The sequence below is a fragment of the Perca fluviatilis genome, chromosome 17 (genome assembly GCF_010015445.1).
Source record: "Perca fluviatilis chromosome 17, GENO_Pfluv_1.0, whole genome shotgun sequence".
Classification (NCBI taxonomy): Eukaryota; Metazoa; Chordata; class Actinopteri; order Perciformes; family Percidae; genus Perca; species Perca fluviatilis.
The window spans coordinates 22,504,762-22,531,157 of NC_053128.1; the positions used below are offsets into that span (position 1 = coordinate 22,504,762).

The window sequence follows — 26,396 nt, forward strand, 5'->3', positions numbered from 1 at the left end:
AAAAAGAGGAGATTAAGAAGATCATCAATTGCATTTTATCATGGCACTGAAATGATTGCACCCATAATTTGAGGGGTTATCTTTGAATAAATGATACTTCTTTTAATGTTTCATGTGGATCCAAGCCGTAGTTGTGCTCCAAATGTGAGTCACGTACCATTGTGTATGGGAAAAATGAATGGGAACCAGATCCTCCCCAAAATAGCTGCTCCCATCACTAAAAGGCTGATTAATTAAATAAATATTAAGTAGCAGTTCACAAATTAAAAACACACACCTGCCCACTGGACTCTGGTGCCTGTTGGTAGTGCATAGCTAGCGAGCTGTCATCCTGAAACATTTTGTTACACTCCAAGCACTTTAGACTGTGCCTGCAGAGCTTCGATGCATCATACTCTAACGGCATGGCTGCCACAAGAGAAGCACTGCATGGAGCTGAAATCACTGTACTTTGGGACCCTCCACCAGTAACTCTCCCTGAGATTTGACTTGTGGATGTTTGTGCTTGGGGGTTGGGAGTGGTGCCAGTAATGTTGGGTGGGCCTGATGAGGGTGATGTGGTTATCATCTGATCTGCAGGGATGGGTTTTAGGATTAGATGTGAGCACTGCATGACAACCCCTTTGTCCTTGTGGCCCCTGGCATGAGACAAGAGGCTGCATTTGTTGTAGAACACTAGACTTTTGGCACAGTGGTTACAGGTGACCTCGATCCGCACACTACGACGTTCGTAGTGATGTGTCAAGCTTCTCTCAAGAGCAAATGAATCTCCACACTCCATGCACTTGTAGCCACGTGAGGGTAGCGAGATACAAGCTGAGGATGGCGGAGAGAGGTTCGGGACATACACAGGGACAGGATTTATGCTACTCAGGACTTTGTTGAAGGCATCCACTACAGAGCTTTGAGAGCTGGTGAACACTTGAATCCTAGAGACTTTTTTTGAGGTCCGGCCAGCCATATTTGTATGCTGTTTGACTTGCTGTGGATGTCTTGAGGAGGACAGGGCTTGTTTGAGATCACAGACAGCAGAGGATACAGTCTGAGGCTGAAGATTGAGCTTACTAAAATGGACAGTCTTTGGCACAAGTTTGGGATTAGCCAGACTGGAGGCAGGTACCATGACAGTCTGTTGCTGGATGGCATTAGCAGCTTTCAAGATGGCACTGCTGGCACTCTGCACTGACGCAGCGGGGATGACTGTTGCTTTGACTGTGGTGTTGTTAGCTAGCTTCAGGTTGATGACCTTGGAACCGGCTGTCTTGACTGCTGAGACGGGCAGGAAAGCTGTCGCCACTGGTTTAATAGTCATTTGCTTGGCTATTTCAATTGAAGGGCCTCCAGTGGTGGCTAATACTGTGGTAGGAGATGAGGAATTTGCACTGGTGGTTGCAATGACAAGAAGGCTATTCTCGTCTTTTTTCAGACCTTCAGGATCAAACTCTGGTACAACTCGGGTGACGGTACGCTTGATCTGGCCGGAAGACGTCTTGATTGTTTTGATCCTGACTTTTGGGATGACCGGGGTGTCTGTGCTTGAGGCAGGGGAATCTTTGCTGCTACCCTCACTGATGACACTAGAGGGGCTGTCTGGTTGTTTTGTTAGCAGCCTCTTTGCAAATTCTAGGGCTGACTCCTGCTCATGTGGCTTCTCTGGAGCTCTTGGATTTTTATTAATCGGAGTGGCTTCTTTTTGTGTTGTAGGACAATCCAAAAAAACCAAGTCTGTAGCATAAGCCTTTTTGGCACTCAGGGCTGCAATGGCTGCTATACAAGATGAAAGTTTTGCAGAGGACTTGGCTTTGACTTGAGACATACTGGACACATTTACAAGCCCCATTGGCTCTTCAGCCTCATTGCACTCCAGACCTTGATACTTGGGTACAGTTCCCTTTAGATGTTCCCCCTCATGGAAACTTGATTGAGTATATTATTTTATCATCATCATCGAACTCTTCAGCACTGGAAATGGGGCTGAACTGATTGAAGGTAGGTGATTCATTGTTAACTGGCTGTTTTTTCTCCCTGGGAGCTATCCATCCATTCTTCAAGAAGCCATTATGAAGTCCATTTCCAGTGCCACCAGAATTGGGTTGGGGGTGGAAATGACCATCCTCCTCTGATATGATTTCACCATGCTTACTAGTGTCTGTGTTTCGGATGTTCTTGACAATGACACTAACGCCAATGTCTTGTCCTGTTGAGGGGTTGTGGGACTCCTCTTCATTGGTAGTCACCCGACCACTAGGTTGCTTGACCTGTCCATCATGGTCATTGTTGGGGCCAGATTCAATAGCAGCTTTAGGATCCACCATGTCGGGGATGTCGAAGGCCGCCAGCAGGTCATCGAAGTCTGGCGTTTTCATATCTCCCATGGTCCTGCTCCTATTCTGATGAGGGGATCACCTGGGTAACACAGATGAAATGGTAGAGTAATGAGCAATGTAAGCCATGTTTATGTTTTTTAACTATATCTAATGATACGAGTTCATCAACATCCTATAAGATATCACATTTTGCAATCAATGTCTTCTTACTGTCTGTTTCAGTTGTTTGTATCTGATTAATGTAACAGAAAAACAGAATTGAATGTAATCACATTCTTGTTACTGTTGCTGTAGTCTCGCATTGCCAGACCTTCATCCACAGCGCTGCGGAGGAGGGTCTGGCTAGTCCACACAGCATTCCGGGAAAAAAACGTGCTCTGGTTTATTGGCATTTCTTTAAACCAATCACAATCGTCTTTGGCGGTGCTAAGCGCTGGATGGAGCCACGGTGCCGCTGCTAAATAGCCTCAGGAAGGAACTTGTACATTTAAAGGTTGTTTTAGTCATGCAACAGAAAAGTCAGATTCAACAGATGTCTAGCTAGCTGTCTGGATTTACTCTGCAGAGATCTGAGGAGCAGTTAACCATAACCATAGTTTAAAATTACAACACAAAGAAAGCAGAAAATGAGATCATCCGGCCGAAAAGAGTTACATTCGGTGGAATTTCCGGCGGCACTGGAGCAATCCCGAAAGTTGAACGTCGTGGATATAGACTACTGTTGCTGCAACATGCAGTCTTGTATGTGATAGTGAAAGGGGAATAATGGTTTTACTCATTTATCTTTGCCAAAAATCAGCATAGCAGATCAAAGATCAACACAGTGTACTATTATAGTTGATCCCTTGTGATCTGGTGTTGGATGTTCCTAGCCTATTCATGGCAATCTGTTTATTAGATTATTAAAGGGATACTTCACCGATTTAGCATTCAGCTTTGTATCAGTAGAAACCCGATAGTATTTCTGAATGACCGTGCCTCCCTCCCTCATGTCCCCCTGAGACGAGAGATTTCTGCATTTGGGGCCTGGAAAAAATCTTCCGATGACGTAAAATGACGATTTTTGCGTCATCGGAAGATTTTTGGGCCAGAAGCAAGGACTACAGCCAGTAGTAGGATCTACTTCCGTATGTTTTCAACACGCCCACAGGGGGTTGGACTGCCGAGTCTGGCCGAGGTATTCCGAATGAAAACGACTGTCAGCCATCTTGAATCTTCGCTAAACAGGCTCTCGGTTTTCAGCAGAAAACATTTACAACAATTATCTGCATTCAAACTACCGGACGTGTGTACCACCGGGATACATCGGTACAGATCGAAGAATATGCAGGAAACGTTATTACAGACGCAATACCGGCACACTACGCGAAGCCGCTTCGCACGGAGACCAGCGGTGTCGCTCAATCACGGTACGGGCTAGGGGACATCCTCATCGGCTAGGTGGAAAGCTAACGCTAGCTGTCCACCTGTCCCATCCATCCTGCTTGCAAGTGTCTGCTCATTAAACAACAAGCTGGACTACATCCTCCTTCAACGAAACTCCCAACGTGATTTCAGTGACTGCTGTGTTTTTGTTGTTGTGGAAACATGCCTGAACAACAGTGTACCGGAACCGGGACTATCCAGCTACCAGGCTGCTCTCGCCGGCCCGTGGAGGTGGGCTGTGTTAAACGGACTGGTGTAGAAATAAAATCCAATTAGCTACTGCTAACTGCTGGTGGAGTGTCCGCTCATTTAGACCACAAACTGGACTACATCCAACTTCAACGAAACTCCCAACGTGAGTTGAGAGACTGCTGTGTTTTTGTTGTTGTGGAAACATGCCTGAATAGTGTACTGGACTGTCCAGCTACCAGGCCTGCTAGCCCTCCGAGCTAGAGATGCTCTGTCGCCAGGTAAAAGAGGTGGGCTGTGTTAACACAGAGTGGCGCAGAAATGTGGTGATTTGTATCCATTTAACTGCGAACTGCTGGTGGAGTTTGTGACTGTTAAATGCCGACCATTCTACATTGCACGCTAATTCACGGCTGTGTTTATGCTCGGTGTTTACAGCCCACCAAGCGCTAATGCTAGTATGTGTTAGCTGAACTTTACGGAGCCTATAAAGTGTGTGTACTAAATGTAGCCTGTTTCGTATGTCGTTTTTATATAATGTCGTTGAGTCACGAGGAAACGTTGTTTCATGTATATGGTTGAAATAAAACACGCTCGAGTTGAGTTGAATGCCTCGGTCTGTCTGTGAAGCGGTAGGCGTGGCTTGGGAGTGGACTCAAAGCAACGAAGCAGGTGCATTCTGGGATTTGGTGTTTTTCATCCATATAAGACCAAAACACATTTTCTGGCTTTTCTCGGCCTAGAAGGCACCAATTAAAAATTTTTTTTCACATTTCTACTACATAAGTGACCCAATTTAAAGATATATTCAGCTTTCCATCGGTGAAATATTCCTTTAATTGCCGTGTGTGAAGCTGATATTTTGGTTTTAGGCTTGGGTAAGATAAAAGACAATAATATCCATAGATCATAGATAACATAAGGTTCATATTCTTGTAGACATGAATTTTCAATTTTCATCCTAAATCCATCATTATCTTTTCTTATGGTAATTGGAAGTAACCAATCAATTCATATTGAGACTAGAATTTGATAAAATTAGGGTTGAGTATTGTTTGGGTTTTTTTCCGATACCGGTGCTAAAACGATACTTTTAAAATGGTGCCGGTGCCTGAACCGATACTTAAAGTATATAAAAAAGAAAAAAGGAGCACAAAACAACATTTGGCGACCTTCAAGAAAGGCTTGTTTATTGCTAAGGCCATATGGTCAAAATGAAATGCTTTATTAAAAATGTAATAACAATAACATAACAATGACTTATTTCACCAGTAAACGACAAAAACAACCACTAGATGGAAAAAAGGTATTTTACAATAACTTTGAATGCACCAGTTTCAAATGACACAGCGTCTGTGTTGTTTTTCCGTCAACGGCAGCTGCGGACTGTTACGTCTTGGTGTTGGAATCCTCTACAGTGAAATACACCGTTTAACGTTAGCTGTCAGCATTTTAACCATGTTTAATCCAGCTGCTAGCTAATGGTAGGCTAACGTTACCTGCTGCCAAGTATATTATGTTAACTAGCGTCACATGCAGCGATGCTTCTGTTGCCTCTAACGTCCATTTTGGAGCATCAGAGGGCAGCGCTGGCATTTCAGTAGCACCGAAATGAGGCACCGAAATCCGCGTTACTATTCGGTCTGGTAGATACCGGTTGTTAAGGCACGGGTGCTGTATAAGCACCGGATTTCAGTACCCAACCCTAGTTAAAAGTGATAAATTGGTGATATTTTGCAGTGAAGACTAAGGCCACTATAATATTATCCTGTTAATGAGTGTCTCTGCTTTTCAGTTTTGATCAAGTTGGAGTGTGACATTGGGAAATGAAGTCAGCAATGCAAAAATCTGTATTCCTTGAAAAATTCATAAATTGTGGATGAGAAAAGTATAAACAATCCTGTCTTACCCAGTAAAGGAAATAAAACAAACACAATAGTTCTTCAAAGGTAATGATTTAATGGAATGTTTGGCATGGAGGGTGGATGTACATTCCAGTCAGTATAAATTATTTAGAGTGTCCTTCACATTTACTAGACTGTTGATTGTTGACTGTAATGGAAGCAGCTGCTCAAGACATTCTAAATTAAAAATACCTGTTAAAATCATTTCTTGAAGAGTTGAGAATTTCACATACTGATTCCTGAGGCTATTCATAAAAGAATAATTAACAGTTTTCAGTCCTGCTCTGTTGGATTCTGAAGAAAAAAACAACTGAAGCACAATGCAATAAAAATGTGTTTTATATTTTTCATCCTTTTTATAGTTAAATATTATAACAGACAATGGCATTACTTGAGTTCTTGAAAGTGGTCTAATGTTTACTGTTAGTGGGAAAGGTCCTAGCTATATACTGCATGAAAGAACAAATTTATGTTATTAATAGTGTGATATTACACAGATTCCCAGCTTGTATGACTTCATCATTCGTCACCACATTGTGCACCAGTGTCCATATATAGTACAGCTTATAAAATACCATGTTAACTATGACTTAGTCATTGCTTTCTGGTGCTTGATGTTTACTTAATACATTAGCAGACTGAGCTATGGTTCTCTCCTGCTACATCTTCAATTCAGTCTGTGCACCACACTGATGCAAAGCTCTTCTGAAAAGATTTGTCCAGGTGACGTACAATTAGTCCTATGTATGACTCATTTGTCCTTACGTTGGGTAACTTTATTGAGCTGTTTCAGAGAGAAACACCAGGGAACCACTTGCTGGTCACCACGGGGGGTAGATTTGACATTTTGATTATATTAAATGTGGGTACTTAGCAAAACATTTCCTCTTCAATCAATACACGGTCAGGATTGCTATAATTAAACAAATGACATAGGGAGAAAAACAGAAAACCAGTGTGCTAATGTAATCCATTTTGAAAAGCTTCCAATGGACTTAGGCAAGAGAGGCATCAGAGAGTTCCTCTTTTTGAATATACTATATATTCTGATCTATAATCAGGAGGATTATGAATCTGGTCCAAGTAATTGATACAATATAGACGATTAGTACTTTTAAAAGTTTTCCTTTCAATAATTTTCCTGAGTCCTCAGTGATCAGTAGACTGGCAGCTGGTTTTAGGGGTGAATAAAACTTCTAAACAATACTTAAGCTGAATGAAATATGTAAATATGACCATGATGACAGGGGAAGACTTCTGATACGGTGATGGAAAAGATGTAATGGTCACTCAAGCAAACACGTTTATTTATCGAAAACAAGCAATGTTCATAAACATGTTTTGTAGGTGAATTCTTTAAGCAAAAGGTCTTAGAATGTTATTCAACATCAGAAAAACTTAACTTTCAGTGGGTTATAACTCTTCAGAACCAACCACTCTTTATTTTTCTTATAGTGAGCACTGCAAATAAGATATGATTGGACTGAAATGCACTGTGTCTGTATTTATTATGGGTGTTGGGGACAAAAGGCACAGCTGCTGAGCTGCTTACAGTGCGTGCAGTTAAACCAGTACTGCTCTTTGCATGGTCAAACACATCTGCACCCAAAGACCTACCTATCTTGTTGCCTCATCTTTTAATTAAAAAAATTCCAAAAACAATTCTCAGTTCAATCCAGACGATGGGGTAGTTGTAACAATGACGTAAACATAAACGAAATGACCGAGACAAAGGGAGAAATGTTATGGAGGGAGAGGGCTGGTAAGAAATGCAGTGAGGGGAAAAAATGGCTGCTGAGCTTTGTGAGGCTGCAGCAGAGAGAGAGAGAGAGAGCCTAGTGGAAAGAACAGCTAGTCACAGCCATAACGGCCAGAGCAGCCTGACGTAAAAAACAGACAAATGTGAAAAATACACAGAACCCCTCTCAACAACAGCAGTGTAATATACACATGCACCATTACCACCTGAAATCTATAATCTATGTAAAACTAAAATCTCAGCAAAGTGAATGTAAAACGACAATGGTGGAAGCATGCAAGTGAATCAGCCACTCCTCACCCTCTTGCTTCCGTCCCTCTCCAGCCACTAGCCAAACCTTTCCCTTCTTCCTTCCATCCTGCAACAAACAGTCACAACAATACTAACCCTCAAAAAGCCAACCACCCCACCCTGCCTGGAGGAGAAAAAAAAAGTCCTGCTTCTTCCCGACCATGCAAAGGCCCAGAATACAGGGTCAGGTTACATCCATGGATCTGGTGAGTGGTGGTGGTCCTGGGTAAGGATCCTCCTTAGTCATTCTCTGCACCACTAGCAGCCCATAGACATACAACAGACAGATGGATCATGCTTGTGTGTGTGTGTGTGTGTGTGTGTGTGTGTGTGTGTGTGTGTGTGTGTGTGTGTGTGTGTGTGTGTGTGTGTGTGTGTGCGTGTGCGTGTGTGGGTCCAGGCTGCAGATTCACAGAACTCCCAACCAGCCACGTCCCCCTGCCCTCGTCCCTTCCCAAATCTCCCTGCCCCCCTCGCTATGAGCCGCGTTGCGTAGCACACCGACATCCAGCCAGCAGCGAGCAACAGCAGAGGCATGGTCTCTGCCTGTTCCATGGTAGCCGGTGGCTAAGATGTGAAGGGCTGCCATGGAGTAGCTTGGGCTATCTCTATCCCTCTGGAGCACAGGGACGGCATTGTTCCTGTCAGCCCTCTGTCTGCCTCAAACCGGTTTCATCTGGTTCCGGTCACCCAACATAAAGCCCTGCGCTGCAGTACGGCCTCAGAAACACACAGGCAGAAGCATTGTGCCCACCTACCTGGAAACACTGCAACATTTTTCACCAAACTAAATGTACAGTATATTGTCATACATTTAGTCAAAAAAGAACACAACATTTAATAGACAGGTGGCAACATGTTTAAAGGAGATTAACTTCTCTGGTTGGTTGCACTACCATAGAATAAGTCCAGAAAATGCACAACAAAGATGGTGTTTGGGTTAGCACAGTTACCATGACATATAAAAACAGGACAACAGTAAAGAAAATGAGAAAAATCATACAATGTGAACAACAAAATAGGTATTATTTAAAACAAAATAATGTACAAATGGTGGCTGATAACAGGAACTGAGATTCAACTTTTTCAACTAACACATTGAAAGGAAGGAGCATATTTAGGTAACCATGATGGTAGTAGAAGCTCAGTCTGGTACCTTGGCCTATTTATCCCCCAGTGCTCTCATCCCAGATACACTGGTAGTCTAGTCTAGTATCCGAAAACTAAAATCTTTCATGCAGCCCGCAGCAGCATTACACCCATGTACAGGACAGACAATCTGACATGGGCACACACAAGCTATACATGCACCATGCTTTCCATCAAACACGTCACCCCTGCCCACATATGCCACCACAGAGACACACATAAACATGCACGTTCATGCATATATAAAGGTAAATGTGGCATACCCTTGTCAAATTATTTTCCACTCTTAGAGATATTCAGGAAAAAAAAGTCTTCCTGTAGAGGCCTCAGCACCTGCCTTTACTCAGCCCCAACCATTCCAGTCCCCATCCTCCTCCTCCCCTCCCCCTCTTCCACTCTCCTTCACTGGGTCAGTCCTAGATATTAGTCCCAGTCCGGGCCTCGTTTTCTCCTAAAGCCCCCGCCACCACCACCATCACTACGGCCGTTCATGAAGGGACGGACAGAGAAAGGGGGCAGTGTTCAGCAGGCGAATCAGGCCTTTTGTCTCTGTCTGTGCAGGGGGGCGAGGGGACTCTCCACTCTGGCTCTGGAGCAGCAGCAGCAGCTGGTGCAGAGAAAGAAGAGAGAGAGTGGGAGACAGAGGGAGGTGGGGGAGATAGAGAGGAAGAAAAGGAAATGAGCAGGAGAAGAGTAAATAGGCGCTTACATTTTTTACATGTTCTTTTAGGCCTGTGCCATAGCATAAGCATATAGCCAATTGATGCGGGGATATGTTGATAAACTTGTCTCGATCCTGCACATTTGTATGCAGGAATCGATAAATTATATATTTATAACATATTGCATAAATTGCAGAGGCCTAGGCCCAACTGCCCATTATCCGGCAATGTATTCCAAGGTCAACGAGTCTTGTGTCGGCTTCTCGTTATTTAGGATGGAAGTGTCATAAACTTTGATTTAAATCTAGCAACACCCATACCTACATGCATACATATAAAGCACATATCAAAATAAGAGATATCTGGCTACTTTTCAGCCTAAAATGGTATGACGACACACACAGTAATGGCATCATTTTCTTCTACACATGAAGGATTGTAACTCATTATCATGCTATTTCACAATGCAAATACGAGCATGATTTGCTTATTCATGTAGATTCCACAGCAGTGTACAGACAGAATAACATGTTATATTCGACAAAAACAAGGCAATTTAAACGTGAAAGGTGGCATCCCATTATAGTACATGTGATAGATAAATTGGTAAACCAAACAGGATCAAAACAAGTATTTCATAACCTACCTGGGAGACTGCAGAGAGAGGCTTTCAGCTGAATAAGGCTGTCTCTCTTTGGCCTGCTACCAGTCCTTGATACATCTGGCAGACCTATCAAAGACAGCCATGAATGCTGCAGCATAAACTAATTAGCCTTCATTATGGAAAGGATCAAGCCAGATGTATTCATCAGACAACACAAATGCAATTTATACACTGCAAGGCAGTTAGATTTGTGCATCATAATAGGCCCTCATGGTGCCCCCCGCCTCTGACAGATTCCGTGCAGGAGAGGAGGCTGAGGTTGCTATGCTCCCCCACCCCGAACAGAGTCACAGTCACGACGTCACGTTGTCTCCATTCATGTCGGCTATAAGCAGCAAAGAGAAGCTGCTTAACACTTTAAGGGGATGCACTACAGGTAAATGGGGTAAAAAGTTGAACTAATAGATATTGCCATGAAACTTAGCCAGTTGATTACTTACATTAAGACAATTCTTATTACAATGTTTCTGATTTTTTTTATGTGTAGATGTGCAAAAAAGGCATTAGGCTATTTAATACTAACGTTTGGTGAATTTAGGAGAAATCTAGACGTAGTAAAATAAACACCTAAATGTGTATTTTGGATATTTTCTTTTCATTAGTCTGAGAGAAGATATGGTATGAATGCAATATAGCCCATAATCTCAAAATTGACCAGTGCATGAAAAAACAGTTTTTGCCTGTTTTGCCTCGCCTTAAGTGAAGCAGAAATATGTAATTATTAACATAGGCCTGTTCTGTCAAAAAATATAGAGTAAGTAGTAAGTAATAATTTTGCTTAACAGCATTGTATCTGATCCTTTCGGGGAATCCAGACCCCCAGTTTAACCACGAATTAAAACCTGTTTAACCCCACTGCCTCACTAAGCGGTCACCCAGACAATGATCAAACCCACAAAACTTTATTTTAAGTTCTAGTGGAGTTTCCATAGATACTGAATGGTTGATTTTGGGGTGGAATGTGTGAAAAATAATGAACAAAACACCTAGAATAGTTGCATCCATAAAAATATGGAGTCCTTGGGTTTGAATATTTCACTCGTATAGCTGGAGAAGAGTTGGAGTGAATGTGTGATACACTCAGACATTGCGTTTTCCAACCTTATAGGGAAATGTAAGAGGAATACCCTGTCCTGCAAACAAATGGAATTTGCACGGAGATTATTTCTCGGATTAAAAAGATACAGCAAGGAAATATGTTGCTTGAATAGTTGCACATTCTTTATCAAAACAACCAATTTGCAAACAATAGAAGTAGTCATTTATATTCTTTCTGCCGCTTGTGTAACTATATGAAAGCAAAGCAATGTTTCTTTAAATCCCAGTGCTACCAATGTCTCTGATTGGACAGTTGCCAGCATAGACCTCATAATGGCAAACTGATTGACACTCTGTCACTTCCTTCCTTAAATGGCCCATTTTTGCTTTCATAAAGCCAATATTATTATAGTCTAGACAGCACTATCAGGACACTAAATGTATCATGACACTTGAAAAGGAAGAATAGAAACAAGAAAGGGGATTATTTTCACAGCTCAAAAAGAAATTTGATGAATGAGATCACTTATTTTTCACTTTATTACATGACATACAATCAAATAAGACTGAAGAAACATGTAACATTACAATAATGTATTGTTTTATATACATGATAATAAAGCATAGAGTGTAGATAATGTATAAAGTGAAATCAGTAGTTTCATGCTTTTAACAACATATGATTCATAGCGTACACGTGAAATATAAACTTTAAGTTATTGATACATGACTCACCATAAAAATGCTCCCTAAATTCGCCCAACAGTGCCATCTGCTGTTTCTACTGCCAACAAATGAAACCAGGATATTATAGTTGGAGTTATATTATTGCATTATCCACTCTTACTTTTAATAGTACTTTTACTGGATTAAAAAAAAAAAAGTTATGCATAGCAGGAGGATACCTATGTATCGAGAACTATAGTTTTTTTTTTTTGAATCAATCAAAACTCATAATTACCAGCTTGCACATGCAAAAAAACTGAATGATGCAGTCAAGCATGCTTATTCAAACATTCTAACTAATAATTTATCTGGTTTAATTGTGTGGTTATAAATTATTTTAATGGTCTCTAGTGCAGGTGCTCAAGGGCTGGCAATCAGACATGATTGTTGGCTGTTGGTGAACTCATAATTGAGACGGTGAATAATTATGAACTCCTTCAGCAACATCTACAACGACTACGACTACAGCAGGATCTTGTTGTCTCGCATTAAAAATAAACTAACATATTTCAGATGGCACTACCTGATACTGCCCTTTGACTATAAGTGACTCATCCTGTTTTGTTAAGGTCATCTTTGGACGCAGATATGTAACGAGGCAGAGATACTTTCCAATGTGCGATGTGTGTGGGGCTTTTGACCTGACAATACCCAGAGGAAACCGCCAACCTTTTCAACACAAAATGTTACTTACCTGTGTGGACTCCTTATCTGTCCTCATTGATCTCTTCCTCCAGCAATCTGTCTGTCAATACTGTCATGAAAGGGATCAGTCAAGTATGAGAATTTCACACCGCTACATGCATGGGCGCCTCACTGTTTGAGGACTGCTTAATTTACACTGTTGACATTTCCAAAGGGATAAATACACTTTAATAAACTGTACCGATAAATGATGTGGACTATGCATAACAAGCTGGCATATGCTGCATTGTCAGATTCTTGTAACTGAACACACAACAGGTGTTGTCTGCATCGAAAATATGAATTATTATCGTTCATGACCTGTGTTCTTTCGCAACTTCTGCGTCATTTCCCCTACTCTGAAAACAAGGCAATGTTTAGAAAACTGCAAATGAGTACATCTTATTTGTAGCTGCACATTAAATGTCACAAAGCTCTTCACAATAAAATATAAACTCTACAGACACAATATAAGAATTAAAACAATAAATTAAACTGGTGTTGCATACAGGTTAGGTATGTCTTCAAACTTCTCCATTATATTTCAGAGACAAATATTGTATGTTTTACTATATGACAGCTGTGCTTTGTAGTTATTTTGAATCTTCAAATCTAAAATAAACACATAATGCTGGTAACATGTTAATGCATCAGTAATATAATCCCATAATATATAATAATGTAACATTCTGAAAGGGGGCATTCTGTACGATGAATACTTTTCATACTTTTTAATACTTCTGTACTTGTTCAACTTTGAATGGACTGAAAAGGCTTTCACGTGTAACAGAGTATGTATACACTCTGACATTCCTAGAGGTGGAAAGTAACTCAGCAAATGTACTTTAAGTACTGTACTGAGACCTGATGAAATTAAACCACAATGCCATAGTATGAGTCAAGCTCCCAAAAAATGGATCCTGGATCCTACGTTACCCATAGTGCAACCAATAGCATCTTTTTTTGGACCTTCATTGCCTGGTAAATGCCCAGTTTGTAACACAGGCTTTCTGTTAAAGATTGTGGCCACTAGAGGGGGCCACCACTATAAACGTTAATATGAGTCGTAATTGCTGCTTGAACAAACAACCTATTCTCAGACTTAACACTCCTACAGGATACTGAAAATATATTGATACATATATTTTAATCATACAAAAGGTGGAGAAGTACTAACCATGAATAGTCATCATATGTAAAAAAATAAAATTAAAATAAATTTATACTTTTGTGGTTACGGATGAGCTGCGCAAAGCCTTAACTGCCTCAAATGATGTCACTTGAGTCAATGTCAGTTGTGGCTGAAAGCAACTACAAGCTCTAAGTTAAACTACAAGTTTGAAAATGTAAAAAAGTCCTGGGGGTGTGGAGTTGGAAAGCTAACCGCTCCTCATCTCTGCTTCAGGCTTGCTACATTAGCCACTACTAGCATAACGCACCCAAATCACAAATGGAGCTTTCAGCGGTTGATACATCATGGGTAATGTTGACATAAGGGCAGGGTGTGAACTACGGGGGAGCTAGGGGGAGCTCGGCTCCCCTTAATAAGACATGGGCTCCCCTGAAAACGTGATTTGTGAAATTTTGGGGGGTCTCTAAAAATGTTGACAATGTGTCATTTTGACGTGCAATTTCAGTTTTGTGTAATGTGATCATCGTGGATTATTATGTGTAAAACTGCAAAAATATCATTCATGCATGTCGGCGATTTGAACATAATTCACTTCAATAAAGATAACTATACATGCTATTCTTGTTATGAGCATCAAGGTGTGGTGGCGCTGCGGTGCAAATTCAACTCATGTTTAGTACATGTTAACCATGATGTTAACTCAAAGATTCGTAGAAAAAATATAAACGTTGGAGGCCATTAATCGGCGCGCAAAATCCTTGAAATCCATTCTGCAGTAAGCATCATATAGCCATGGCAAAAAGAAAACAAGACAGTTTAAAGGTACAATATGTAACATTTCTGCTTTAAAATGTCTAAAAACGACCATACCTATGTTATATATTTTTATGAGTTGTGTTCTTACACTATCCCAAATGTTTCCACCAAATGTCAAACCCAGAGAAATCTGTTATTTTATTTTCAGACACGGCACGTTTCCTTTAGTCGCCAGTCAGTGGCGTCATATAACCTTTCACTGTGTAGTTACTCTAACTTCCGTCAGAACACTGGCACCAAGATGAGACATTCAGGAGTAATTGTAAATCATACAATGTCACAGAAAAACCATAATACTGCTTTTTTTTTGGCCATACAGCATAATTTTGTGATTAATTACATCCCACTTTTTATCACAGTAATACAACCGAGACCTTATTTATTTAGATTTATTTTCAATATCGACAAGTAGCTAACGTTGATGCTAATGCTTTGTGGGTAAAATTTATGAGGTTACAACATTATCCATACGCTAATAAAGTTATTTTTAGTATGACTGTTTCGACCACAGTTAACAGGACTGGGCTAACCCACAAATAACTTCACTAGTAACGTTAACGTTAGCTGTATAGATAGACGATTAATCTAATGCTAATTTAGCCAGCTAGCACACCCCGGTCTGTCTGCCTCACTCCTCCGGCGCAGAGAGACTCAGTCGGGATGACAGCTGACAACAGCCCTGGGACATAGTTATCATTAGCCCCCAGTCAGCTATCAGCCAGCTACTTTTATTACAGCAACCCCCCGGCCAGAACTCATCTCCAGTGCCTGGTGCTTACGACGCTAACGGCAGTTTAATTAAACGTCGGGAAACGGACCATATCAGACCAGTCACCGAGTCACAACAACGGCCATCCATAGAGTTAGCTACATCTCCGTAGTGCTACCGGTGTATGTGCCGAAAATCTCCTCCCTGCCGAATTTCTCCCCCCTTCGCGTTTAGCTGTCTTTACAGTTAGCTAAATTAACCCGACAAAAGGTGGGTTAAGCACCAAAACAAAAAGTTAAGATTACTGAAAAGTGAAGGGGAGATAATTCCAGGCAGCTGGGAGATGTTCTGCTGCTGCACAACAGGCATCGAACGTCCTCACTGTCGCGGAGATTCCCCCGACAATCCCCACCCACACCCGTCTCTCAGCCTCGTTTAGTAGCTAGCTAGCGTTACAACAAACCCCGTCCACGCCGGTGTTGAAACGATCCAAAAGGTGACATTGATATGTGAAATATTTTGTGTTTTAGCTGCTGGCTACAGTTAGCTTGCTGGCTCACGAGCTAACTGGTCAGCTACAAATAAAAATCTAATCAAGAAAAACGTAATTATGTTGGGGAAACTGCAGCTATTTTATTAGAATGACATGAATAAATGTAACGTGAATAAACTTGAATGGGTAAACTCATCCGTGAACTGATGCATTCTAACTGGCAGCGAAGGTGTTTAACACTAAAAACTCCCATAATTCCACGCAAATGCCCCAACGTCCTCAAAAGTCAAGTTTTACTGTCCATTGTTTTGGTTGAGAGACCCCTAGCGGCAGAAAGTTACATATTGTACGTTTAATTAATTTGGGTTTTACTAAGAAATTGTGTAGCGATGATGTTAATAGCACGACTAATTCACCTGCTGCAAGCCCTGTTAGCACATCTCCCCCCGGGGTGACAACGCAAGAAGAAGCTGAAGAAATAATGTCCTCTCTGGCTGAAGATGATCCTAACCACTCTTGCTCCTCTCTCCCGTTAAATTGGAACAGCCAGCAGTGGAGAGCCTGGAAGAGCCCATATACATGGCTGTTTGTTAAGGATGGAAGCTTGGGGTGCGTCGCTAAGGTCTAATTGAACGGAGGAATTATGGTATTCTACTTTAACCATTGTTCATGTGAAATCTCAAAAACAGCCTGATGCTTATTTATAGACTATTTGTGGCTGGCTGTTTGCTATTTGACCTATCTACTCCTGTCGATAAAGTATGATAGGGTAAATCCTGTAGTGCATACACTTGTAGCTGTTATGTATCTAAGTAAGTCATTGTAAGTCGCAAGCGCACGAATGGACGTTAGAGGCAACCGAAACATTGCTGCACGGGACGCTAGTTAATACTACACTTGGCAGCAGGTAACGTTAGCCTACTGTTAGCTAGTTAACACTACACCTGACAGCAGGTAACGTTAGCCTACCGTCAGCTAGCAGCTGGAGTAAACACGGTTAAAATGCTGACAGCTAAATGGTGTAAAAGTTTGTCTGTATTTCACTGTAGAGGATTCCAACAGGGGGACGTACGACAGTCTGTAGCTGCCGTTGCCTGAAAAATAACACATATGTTGCGTTCACTTGAAATACACCTTGCCAGCCTTGTGCTGCATTCAAAGTTATTGTAAAATATCCCTTTCTCATGCAGTGGTTGTTTTTGTCGTTTAACAGGAATTTACTGGTGAAATAAGGAAGAGGCTCGATATTTATATAACATTATATAATTTATTTTTATATAACTATTTGACTGAAATGGTTATCAGAAATAATCTCAGAAATAATTTATTTAAAAAAAGACTAAAATGTTTTGACTAAAACTTGACTAAGATATACGGAATTCTCTTTTGACTAAAACTAGACTAAACTGACGAGACTTTTAGTCGACTAAAACTTGACTAACAAAAAAGATATGTGAATGACTAAAACTAACAAGGATATTTGGCACAAGACTAAGACTAAATAAAAAATAGGTGACAAAATTAACACTACATAAGAGCAATGCTAATTAGGTTGCAAAGGCATACTCTTTTTACTCCACTAGATTTATCTGACAGCTGTACTTTTTAGACTTATAGCATTTAAAACATATCACTTACAGTTATCTATATTAAGTAGTAAAAAGTTGCTCCACTTCAACCTTCAGTATTAAAATGCTTTTTACATGCTAGTTCTGTTATAATAATTTAGCCTTATTATTATTATCATTATTATTATTATTATTATTATTATTATTATTATTATTATTAGCCTATATAATACTTTGAAAGGTGATAGGTACTTTTTCTCCTGATAGCCAACTTAATGTACAGTTTGCTTACTACATGTATAATATATAAGGCTACTACTTTTTCTTATGTAAAATATCTGAATACTTAGGCCTATATTTTCCCTACATACTGAAACGGAAGCAATTACTCAGAAGTCCCATCCATCATAGTGAAATGACGTTGACACCTCCCGCAATCACCAGCAATCTCTGAACAAACAATGGCGAGCAATAGCCTCATAATTACATGCTATAGATAATCAATTGTCATCACGACTTTTTCACCACCGTGGCACTTTTAAAAAAAACACCCGCTGACGTGCAGCTTGTATCAGGAGGGGCGTTTAACGTTCATCATTAGTCATTTCTATCAAAGGCATCGGGGAGTGTAACTTCAACAAGTCTGCAGCTGGAGCACTTTTACCCCGCTGCAACGTCGGCTCACACAACAAAATATCAACTATGGTGGAGGTTTTCTAAAGTAAGATCAAGCTGAATAACTTCAACTTAGGATTCAAATACTGCTATTTAGATCTGACCTTTTCTCTGATAACATGGGCGGAGTGTGCTTGTGCTTTTTATGGACTTGCAGACCGGTGTGGCCACTTTTTATTATTCTGGCTACAATACCGTGTGTGTTGTACTGCTCAGAGAGTCCTGCAGCTGTCGTTGGCAAAATGTATCCACGGGGTAACCACTGGGCAGTAGGTAAGAGAAACTTCATATTTTAAAAAGGATAATCAAAATTATATATTTTTAGACGTAATACTGTATTTGGTGATTTATTTGGTAAATGTGCACCATATTTGGCGATAATATTTAGAGCAAATCATATAATAAAATATTTGAAGCTAATTTAGAACTCCTTGATATGCATGCCAACAAATATAACTAATAACCATAATGATAACTTAGCCTATTTATTAATTGGACTAATGTAGTGATTTGCCTGCACATCTCATCTCTGTGCCAGCTCTAATAACTCATACGTTACCCTGTTCATGTAATAGACAGGCTCACAAAATAAATCAATTTCAGCAAATTGAATTACATTAAAGTAATTAATCATACCTCTTTTAGATAAGAAAGATGTTTCATGGGAGACAAATACTGAATACAATGTGTTTGATCCAGTCTTCCAATGTTGTGAAAGTGAGGATTTTTATTTACAGTTTAATTACAGATTATCATGGCAGTTGTTTGAACCAAATGTTAGACCATAACATTTATTCCAGAAAAGTTAATGCATCCCGTTACGTCTGACTCCCCAGGTCATTTGATGGGAAAGAAGAGCATCGAGAGCCTACCTGAACTGCAGGAGACAAACCATGACAGTGACTACCTCACACCCTTAGAAACAGCTGGGGTCACAGAGCAACTGATGGAGGCACTGATGCAACAAAAGAACCAGGAACAGACGACGCCACAGACTGCAGACCGGCTGCTTCGGCTGCAGAGTGGCTGGAGAGAAGAGGACAGAGACAAATATCTCAGAGAGGTTAGTTTGTGGGTTGACAGTGTCTATTGGTGATTCTTCAAATGTTACCATTTTTGGAAATAAGATGTTATCCTTACAGTTATTTCTCCATTATAGATGTCCAAGCTTCTTCTTCTGGCTTTGAAACTGCAAGACAATGAATCCACCTGAATACAAGACAGTCATCATTATCAACTAAACGTGCTGTAATCACATATTCACACTGTATATTTTTTTCTGCTGTAAGAGTATGCTGGAAAGCAAATTGAAGATTATTTTATCAGTAATTTAATATTTCTAATATGCATCATGCAGCAGTTTGATTACAGACTGACAGGATAAGGTTATGTTGAATGCATTGAGATGCTGAATAAATTTAACATTGCGATAACTGCATTGTGGATGTCTAATCATGCTTTGCACACGACAAGTGGCCTTTTATTTTTTTTAACACATTCAGTTTTTGTTTGAAAATATGTAAAGCTCATAAATCTTACGCCACCTGTACAGTAACCAGTTTGTACCACCAGATTGCGCACAACATCCATTTTGAGAGCTTCTGTTGTTACATTTTAAGTAACTTACCAACAGGGTGAAGCATAAAGAGTTCTCATCATAATTACAGATGACAAAAGCAGTTTGTGGTACATTCAGTGAGCTTTGATGCTTTCCTCAGAACAAACAGCAACACACCCCAGTGTGTATTTAGGACAGCAGGATAAAGGATGACAGGGGCTATTATTAGCCCTCAGGGGTTGCAGACAATAGAAAATGCTAATTGAAACAATTTGGTTACACATCTTTTTTCTTAAAGCCAAAGGAAAGTGTTCTCTTCTGTGCTCTTCCCTCATTTGTCGCAGATGATTGGCGAACAATAGAGGTACAAGCCACTTTCACCCCGTCATTATGAGTCTAATCCCAGGAGCGAATGGGATAAAGTTTTCAGGAGTTAATGAGGAGGAAATAAGTGGGTTGACAAACTATGTGTAAAAACAGAGGGAGGAAGTCGTCGGGGAGTTTAAGCTGCTTCTTTATCACACCCTCCATTCTTGTCATTATATTAAATGTTATGGTGGTGTGAAACTTGATACCATAAAGAGGTTATTAAATGTATTTTTTTTTATTCAAAATTGTGTTTACAGTATAATGTGTGGCCCTATTTGTGTTTTAGTCAGCATTTGCAAACTCACTTCAGTATGATCTATCCGAATGAAACAGCTGAAAATGTCAACTGGCTTCCCTTCCTCACTAACTTTGCATTTAGTGTTAAATTTACGTTTTATTGCTTATTTTTCCCAACCTGATAATTATGTTAGTGGAATCCACCACTAAGGGGTGCTGTATTCAGTATTTTCCACAATTAGTGTATGCTGAGCTTCCATGTACTTCCACTCTGCAGCATGATTAATAATACTTGAAACATTTTTGACATTAATGTGATATTGGCAGATCAACTACAGGTCATAACTATTCTGCTGTATTATTTATTTTGCATCACAGTCGTTCCTGAAGTACACACACATATTCTTCATCCTGTCAGACATGTTCCGACAAATCTTCATGTCTCAAATGTGACACGTCAGGGAAAACATGATTAGCCACAATTTTGTTTATAAATTTTACAATATGAAGTTTATTGTGTAGAGAAAGTATTCATATTCGTTAAATCTTTTCATGACGAAGATCAATAAGCAGCAGGGAGGAATGAGTCCAAATGAGGAGAGCTCCATTTACAAAAGTAGAATAAATACTGATGGGTACTAATGGACTTGTTATATTGGCATAACACTGGATACGAATGAGATGGGGCTGAATGAATGTAAAACTTTACAGTAAACACAGCATGCAGAGAAGACAAAGCAAAAGAAAACCAGTGTAGATAATCAGTGTTCATTAGTTTCATATTTTACAGGAATTTTACAGTCAGTGTCACAGACGTTCAGATAGTTGCCTGTAAGGGTACCACTTTACATTATGTCTCCTTATTTAGCATTTATCAGCAGTATAAAAACATTTAATAAATTGTTCATAACACATTATCATGTAGTTGTAAGCAGCTAAGGCTATTTTAAGTTAATATTAATGTACATTAATTCTCCTATGAAGACCTATTTTATATTATTACAACTGTGCTTTACTATATTGTCATTCATTATCTGTTAATACTTCAGCCTCAACTTATGGGTGCCCATGAGGATAAATACATTAATAAACACTTATATCTGCTTACAACTTTATTATAGTGTGTTATAAACCATGTATTAATACTACTTGCTAAACAGAGAGAAGTAAAGTGTTACCCTTATAGGATGTCTCGAATCCTATAGATGTCAACTGAAGATGCCACTCTTCCAAAATAACAATCCCGCCAGCATGAGGATGTAGTCAGTTTCTCAAAATATGCAGCATGATGCATTCTGGGTTTCGATGTCCATTTTGAACCTCCACTCAGCATCACCACGTCTTCCCAATAGACTGAATGTGTTCCTTGGCCTTCATCCTCAGTGAGGCTATACTGGAGTTCCTTGGATCAGCTGAGCAGTGGTAGGCCGGGGGCGGAAGGCACATGGAGCCCATGTGGGGCAGGTGGGGGCTCTGTCCCAGGGCCGGGGAGGTAAGGAAGGAGGCCGGCAAGGCAGAGGGCATGGAAGGGGGAGGAGAAGGGGTGTAAGTGCCCGGGAGGCCCTGTGAGCCCGTGATGAAGCCCGGGAGGGACTGCAAGGAGGTGGAGGTGGTGATGGGGTTGGAGAGCCAGGGGTCCAGCTGCAGACCAGAGCCCAGGGAGCTGCTGGGAGAGCAGCTGAAGGACAGCAAGGAGGAGGAGGTGTCCTGGAGCTTGATGGAGTTCACCTCCAGCTTCTCCTGCCGACGCCACTTGGCCCGCCGGTTTTGAAACCACACCTGGAAAGAAAGAGGGGGGGGTTTAAATTAAATTAAACTCAAGACAACTTTATTCAGGCAACTGATACACATAATAGATAGAAGAGAGAGGGGACAAACAAGTTTTTAAAGCTAAAAACAATCAAAGGCTTAAAAAACAATTGCTATTATATAACCTAATATTGTGTGAAAGTATTCAAATATTAAGAAATGTGGAGGTTGACAATATGAGATATAAGTGATGATTTCAGCTATTAAAGGAAGCACTTTGCATTAAATCGTAATGCTGTAATCAATAATTAGTGATTGTACAAACGTAATATTTTAAGAAATTCATTGAACTTCTACTTTTTGCAGTTTCTTTCAATATTGAATCTGTGATAAAAGCAATAACTGACATCAATTAGAATTCAGCCAAAATAAATAAAACAGCTTTTGCAGTCACTTACTGTTCTATGCTCCGAACACACTGCGTTCCTAAATGTTGTTACTGTGTTGATGTTTACGAAGTATTTATATAAATAAATAAATCTTAAGAGATCTTAAGATCCTTAGTTTTATATTTATGATCCCCCTACAAATGAAAGGATTGTGAGTAAATTAAACCAATAAGCTATCCTACAAATTGTTGCTCTAAATTTCTAATGTATCTCTTAAAGTTGATATAATAATGTTAGATACCCAAAAATAAAGCTTTAATGTAAACGTTACATCTATAATGATGTCATTAGGGAAATATTCTTTGTTTTTCTTCTATTGTTTTATTTATTTAAAATATTACAAATGTTAGGAGATAATGCAGATATGGCCACACATTTGTGGCCTCTTTTTGTTATGCAGCCATCCTTACTGCCTGCAGGCCTCCAGGTCAAATATATGCGCGCACAGTGGAATAAAAAGCGATGAAAGCGGTTGTTTTTGGGGACATACCTGCACTCGGACCTCCGGCAGGTTGACCTTTAGCGCCAGCTCCTCCCTGCTGTACACGTCCGGGTAATGGGACTTTTCAAACGCTCTCTCCAGCTCGTGAAGCTGGAAGGTGGTGAATGTTGTACGGTTCCGACGGTGTTTCTTCTTGGGGTTTTCATCATCGGACAGTTTTCCGTCTCCGTCCGGTGAGTCCGGGCAGGCCGAGGCTTCAGCTGCGCCGCTGGCACAACCCACACCTGCGGGGAAAGGAGAGCGTGAGTACCGGGAGAAAAAGCTGAACATTTCAAGTTTTGTTTAAATAGGCGTCCTGAAATCAAATTCTTATCATTTCAGGTAAAACGATTTTTTTTTTTAATGAATTCGTTGTTGTTTTTTTAGGCTTTTTATATCTGCTGAGTGTTTGCCACTATGAAGAAAATGACACAACTCAAGAACATCTGAAAAAAGTAAACTTGTTATGTTAAATGTTTAAAAATTTAGAAACTTAAGGCTACATGGCACGTTGTAAATATATATTGGCACTTAAACTGAGTTGATGCTGAAATGTGGAGGAAACGTACTGTCAAAACTTTCTGAGGAATGACTTTTCTTCAGTGGGGTCATGGTTACATTCCGCTCAGCATCTTTGACCAGGACTTTCTCGGTCATGGTGTAGCAGGCTGATTTGTGGAAGATGGTGTCCTCTTTAAATCCCAGTATCGCCTCTATGCTGTGGACCGTGGACGGGTTGTCCCCCTGGTTCTGCACGGAGCGTGCGGAAGGAGACAGGCGCTCATCCATCATCATCATCACTTGGGAAGTTGATCCAAGAAGCCACATTGGTCGGTAAAGTAAAAAAAAATTGTCAAAATTACGCAACTTCTTTATAACGTATCGCTGCTCTTTGTGTCTGGTAAAGTTATAAGTTTCAAAGCAGAGCCGATTGGAAAAGTTGCGCACAAGACGCACAGCAGTAAGTCCGTCTTGCTCAGTGGATAATGAGCATCTTCAGAGGGGGCTTTTAAAGTAGTGCCTGCTGTAAGACCCCCTCCTCACGCGGCACCCACGCTGCACGTCAGAGAGGGGACGTCCTGTTGGATTTGGCCCTAAATTTAGGGGTATAGCTGTGCGCCCAAACAGGCACCAGTGCGCACACCCTCCCATATAACTCCTCCCCATCTCAAGTGCATCAGTCAGTGCTGGCTCTAAACCTACTTACATAAATCTTAAACCCATCTTTCCACTCCTCCAGATGTCATGTTCATGTCAGTCTGTGAAAAAAGAGGAAGATTAGGGCCCACAGATTAAGGTACAACAAAATCATAATTACATGATTTCTGGTCAGGACAGGGATTGCAAGATGACAACTTAATATTTAATCAAAGCGTCAAGATATTGTTGCCAAACCCAACAGACATTTCATTTAGTTGAGCAAACGTGTTTTATTGACATAAAGGACAAATCATGCACCTCCTGACACGTTGAATAAAAGAGACATACACACTTTTATAGGCTCATTAAAAAGCAATACAATAAATGATTCATAAATCAGACTGAAACTATGAGGAGTTTCTTTAACCAGTTTCTTATCGGTGTTGAGTCAAAGAGGGTAACAATGCCCAAACAATAACAATTTTGGGCTATAACCACTTAACAGCAAACAAAGATTGACAGCAGTGTGGTAATCCTGCTTAAGGGGATTACATTATGTTACTCAAAAGAGTTAAAACCCTTAAAACTATTTAGCTTTTCCTAATTACAAAAGGTGACCTTATCCTTTGTTTGTATGAGGGGAGGGGGGTCAGAGGGAGAGAAGGTGCAAACTAAGCACTGTTTCAATTAACAGCAAAAAGTTGTGACTTGAGCACATGCAAAAGTTTATTTATACAGTAAACATTTTTTAAAGAGGCTCTCTTATTTTCTTGTGTTTGCATGTGAGGAGCTCTAACAACATACAGAGCATGCTAATAAGTTCTTAAGCTTTATTTCATTGGGTTTGAATTGATTCGGTTTTATTGTTAAAATATGGAAAAAGCTAAGCATTCCGTTTCTGTCTCATAACCTCAATGCTCAGCTGCCGGTTAGCCTTGAAAGTCGCGTGCACACAGGCTGAATGAATGAATGATGAATCTCATATCCGTCTGGTAAATATGGAGCTACAGCCAGCAGCTTGTTAGGTTAGCTTAGCACAAACACTAGAAACTGAGGGAAACAGCTAGCTTGGCTCTAACCAAAGATAAAAAAAAAAGATCCACCTATCAGCACCCCTCTAGCTCATTAATTAACACATCTTATTATGTTGTTAGTTTAACCTGCACAAAACAATTGTTTGTATTTGTTGTTTTCCCCAGCGGTTATATGCCATGACTGTTTCTTGGCTGGGAGCAGTAACTTGGTTTTTGTACAGATAAAATAAAGATATAATGTGTTAATTAGTGAGCTTTAGAGGTGCTGGTAGGTGGAGTTTGTCACTTTCAGACAGAGCCCGGGTAGCTGTTTCCCCATTTCCAGGCATGTGCAAAGCAACGCTAACCGTCTCTTGGCTTTAGCTTCATACCATACTGTATGAGAGTTACATCAATCTCCTCATCAAAGTCTTTGCAAGAAAGCAAATACGTGTATTTTCTAAAATGTCAAAGTAGAACTAACATTAGCTTAGTGTTGAAATTCCAGCAAGTTTTGTTGGGCGAATCAGCGAATGGGAGTTTCTGTATCTTTTTCTTACTTGAAGACAGGCATATGACTATAGCTGGGAGCTCAACTTTCTTATTCAAGAAAAAGAAGAATGACGTATCTGAGAGAGAGAGAGAGAGAGAGAGAGAGAGAGAGAGAGAGAGAGGGAAAGAGAGAGAACAGGCTGACAACTTTGGCTCTGCTGATCCTATTATAAGGTAATCTCCAGACTTCACAAATCCACAGCCGTTTAAACTTGGGTTCATGTGAAACTCTAAATGTTGAGGATCCCCCCCCCATTCTGCCTAATCTTCCCTAACTACTGTTTAGATAATGCCCAATTAAATTAAGACCTATTTCTTTATTCACTGCATTAGCCCTATTTCAGGTAGATTGGATTAATTGAAGTTGCTTAATCTTAAATGTCTAATGGTTGTACAACAGAATCTCTGACCTTTTTAAAAGCCACTGAGGATTTGAAATGACAAGCATAAAGCCCCATACAGCAACATTACAGTTAATAAGCATAACAAAAATCGGGATCCTTGATAGTTTAAATTGACAATAAGTGGCTGACACTTGGAGCTTAGTAAAGACATGAGCTTTGAACATTTGTATTCGTGGAAAAGCTTCATATGACTGTTGATGTGAAAGAAGTTTTCCAGCACCTAGCTTCACAAA

At 40.3% G+C, this 26,396-nt stretch overlaps 3 protein-coding genes across 6 annotated transcripts in view; 1 reads left to right on the plus strand and 2 right to left on the minus strand.

Annotated features, from left to right (window-relative positions):
* The window catches only part of znf532 (zinc finger protein 532), a 16,789-nt gene extending 5,858 nt beyond the window's left edge, over positions 1–10,931 (minus strand). Inside the window, 4 exon segments of the mRNA XM_039779432.1 lie at positions 278–1,931; positions 1,933–2,406; positions 7,905–9,651; positions 10,353–10,931. Of these exon segments, the coding sequence (XP_039635366.1) occupies positions 278–1,931; positions 1,933–2,375 (2,097 nt within the window). The 5' untranslated portion in view covers positions 2,376–2,406; positions 7,905–9,651; positions 10,353–10,931.
* Positions 1–19,644, plus strand: part of LOC120545252 (gastrin-releasing peptide) — a 27,692-nt gene extending 8,048 nt beyond the window's left edge. Inside the window, exons 1-4 of one of the 3 annotated variants that reach the window (XM_039779440.1) lie at positions 10,708–10,746; positions 18,369–18,484; positions 19,048–19,274; positions 19,371–19,644. In XM_039779440.1, coding sequence (XP_039635374.1) covers positions 10,736–10,746; positions 18,369–18,484; positions 19,048–19,274; positions 19,371–19,424 — 408 coding nt within the window. In that variant the 5' untranslated portion in view covers positions 10,708–10,735 and the 3' untranslated portion in view covers positions 19,425–19,644. Of the gene's footprint in view, positions 1–10,707; positions 10,747–18,086; positions 18,485–19,047; positions 19,275–19,370 lie in introns of those variants that run through there. The other 2 variants (XM_039779438.1, XM_039779439.1) reach the window with 2 other exon arrangements.
* rx3 (retinal homeobox gene 3) lies at positions 19,121–26,290 on the minus strand. Of its 2 annotated transcripts, XR_005636638.1 has the most exons (5): positions 23,624–26,290; positions 23,064–23,299; positions 21,554–22,154; positions 19,352–19,420; positions 19,121–19,237 (listed from the first exon to the last, which is right to left on the minus strand). XR_005636638.1 is itself a non-coding variant. In XM_039779435.1 (3 exons), exons 1-3 carry the CDS (start codon positions 23,880–23,882, stop codon positions 21,708–21,710), a joined length of 942 nt encoding a protein of 313 aa, XP_039635369.1. In that variant the 5' UTR covers positions 23,883–26,290; the 3' UTR covers positions 20,858–21,707. The 2 variants fall into 2 exon arrangements, 1 of the variants encoding a protein (XP_039635369.1); XM_039779435.1 differs by lacking the exons at positions 19,121–19,237; positions 19,352–19,420 and having other exon boundaries at positions 20,858–22,154.
* Between the last annotated feature and the right edge of the window lie 106 nt (positions 26,291–26,396).

Coding starts and splice junctions, on each gene's coding strand:
- rx3 (XM_039779435.1), bottom strand. CDS start 23,882: ATGTGGCTTCTTGGATCAACTTCCCAAGTGATGATGATGATGGATGAG. Junction 23,300..23,623: donor TTCCTCAGAAAGTTTTGACA/GTACGTTTCCTC, acceptor CTTTCCCCGCAG/GTGTGGGTTGTGCCAGCGGC. Junction 22,155..23,063: donor TGCCGGAGGTCCGAGTGCAG/GTATGTCCCCAA, acceptor CTTTCTTTCCAG/GTGTGGTTTCAAAACCGGCG.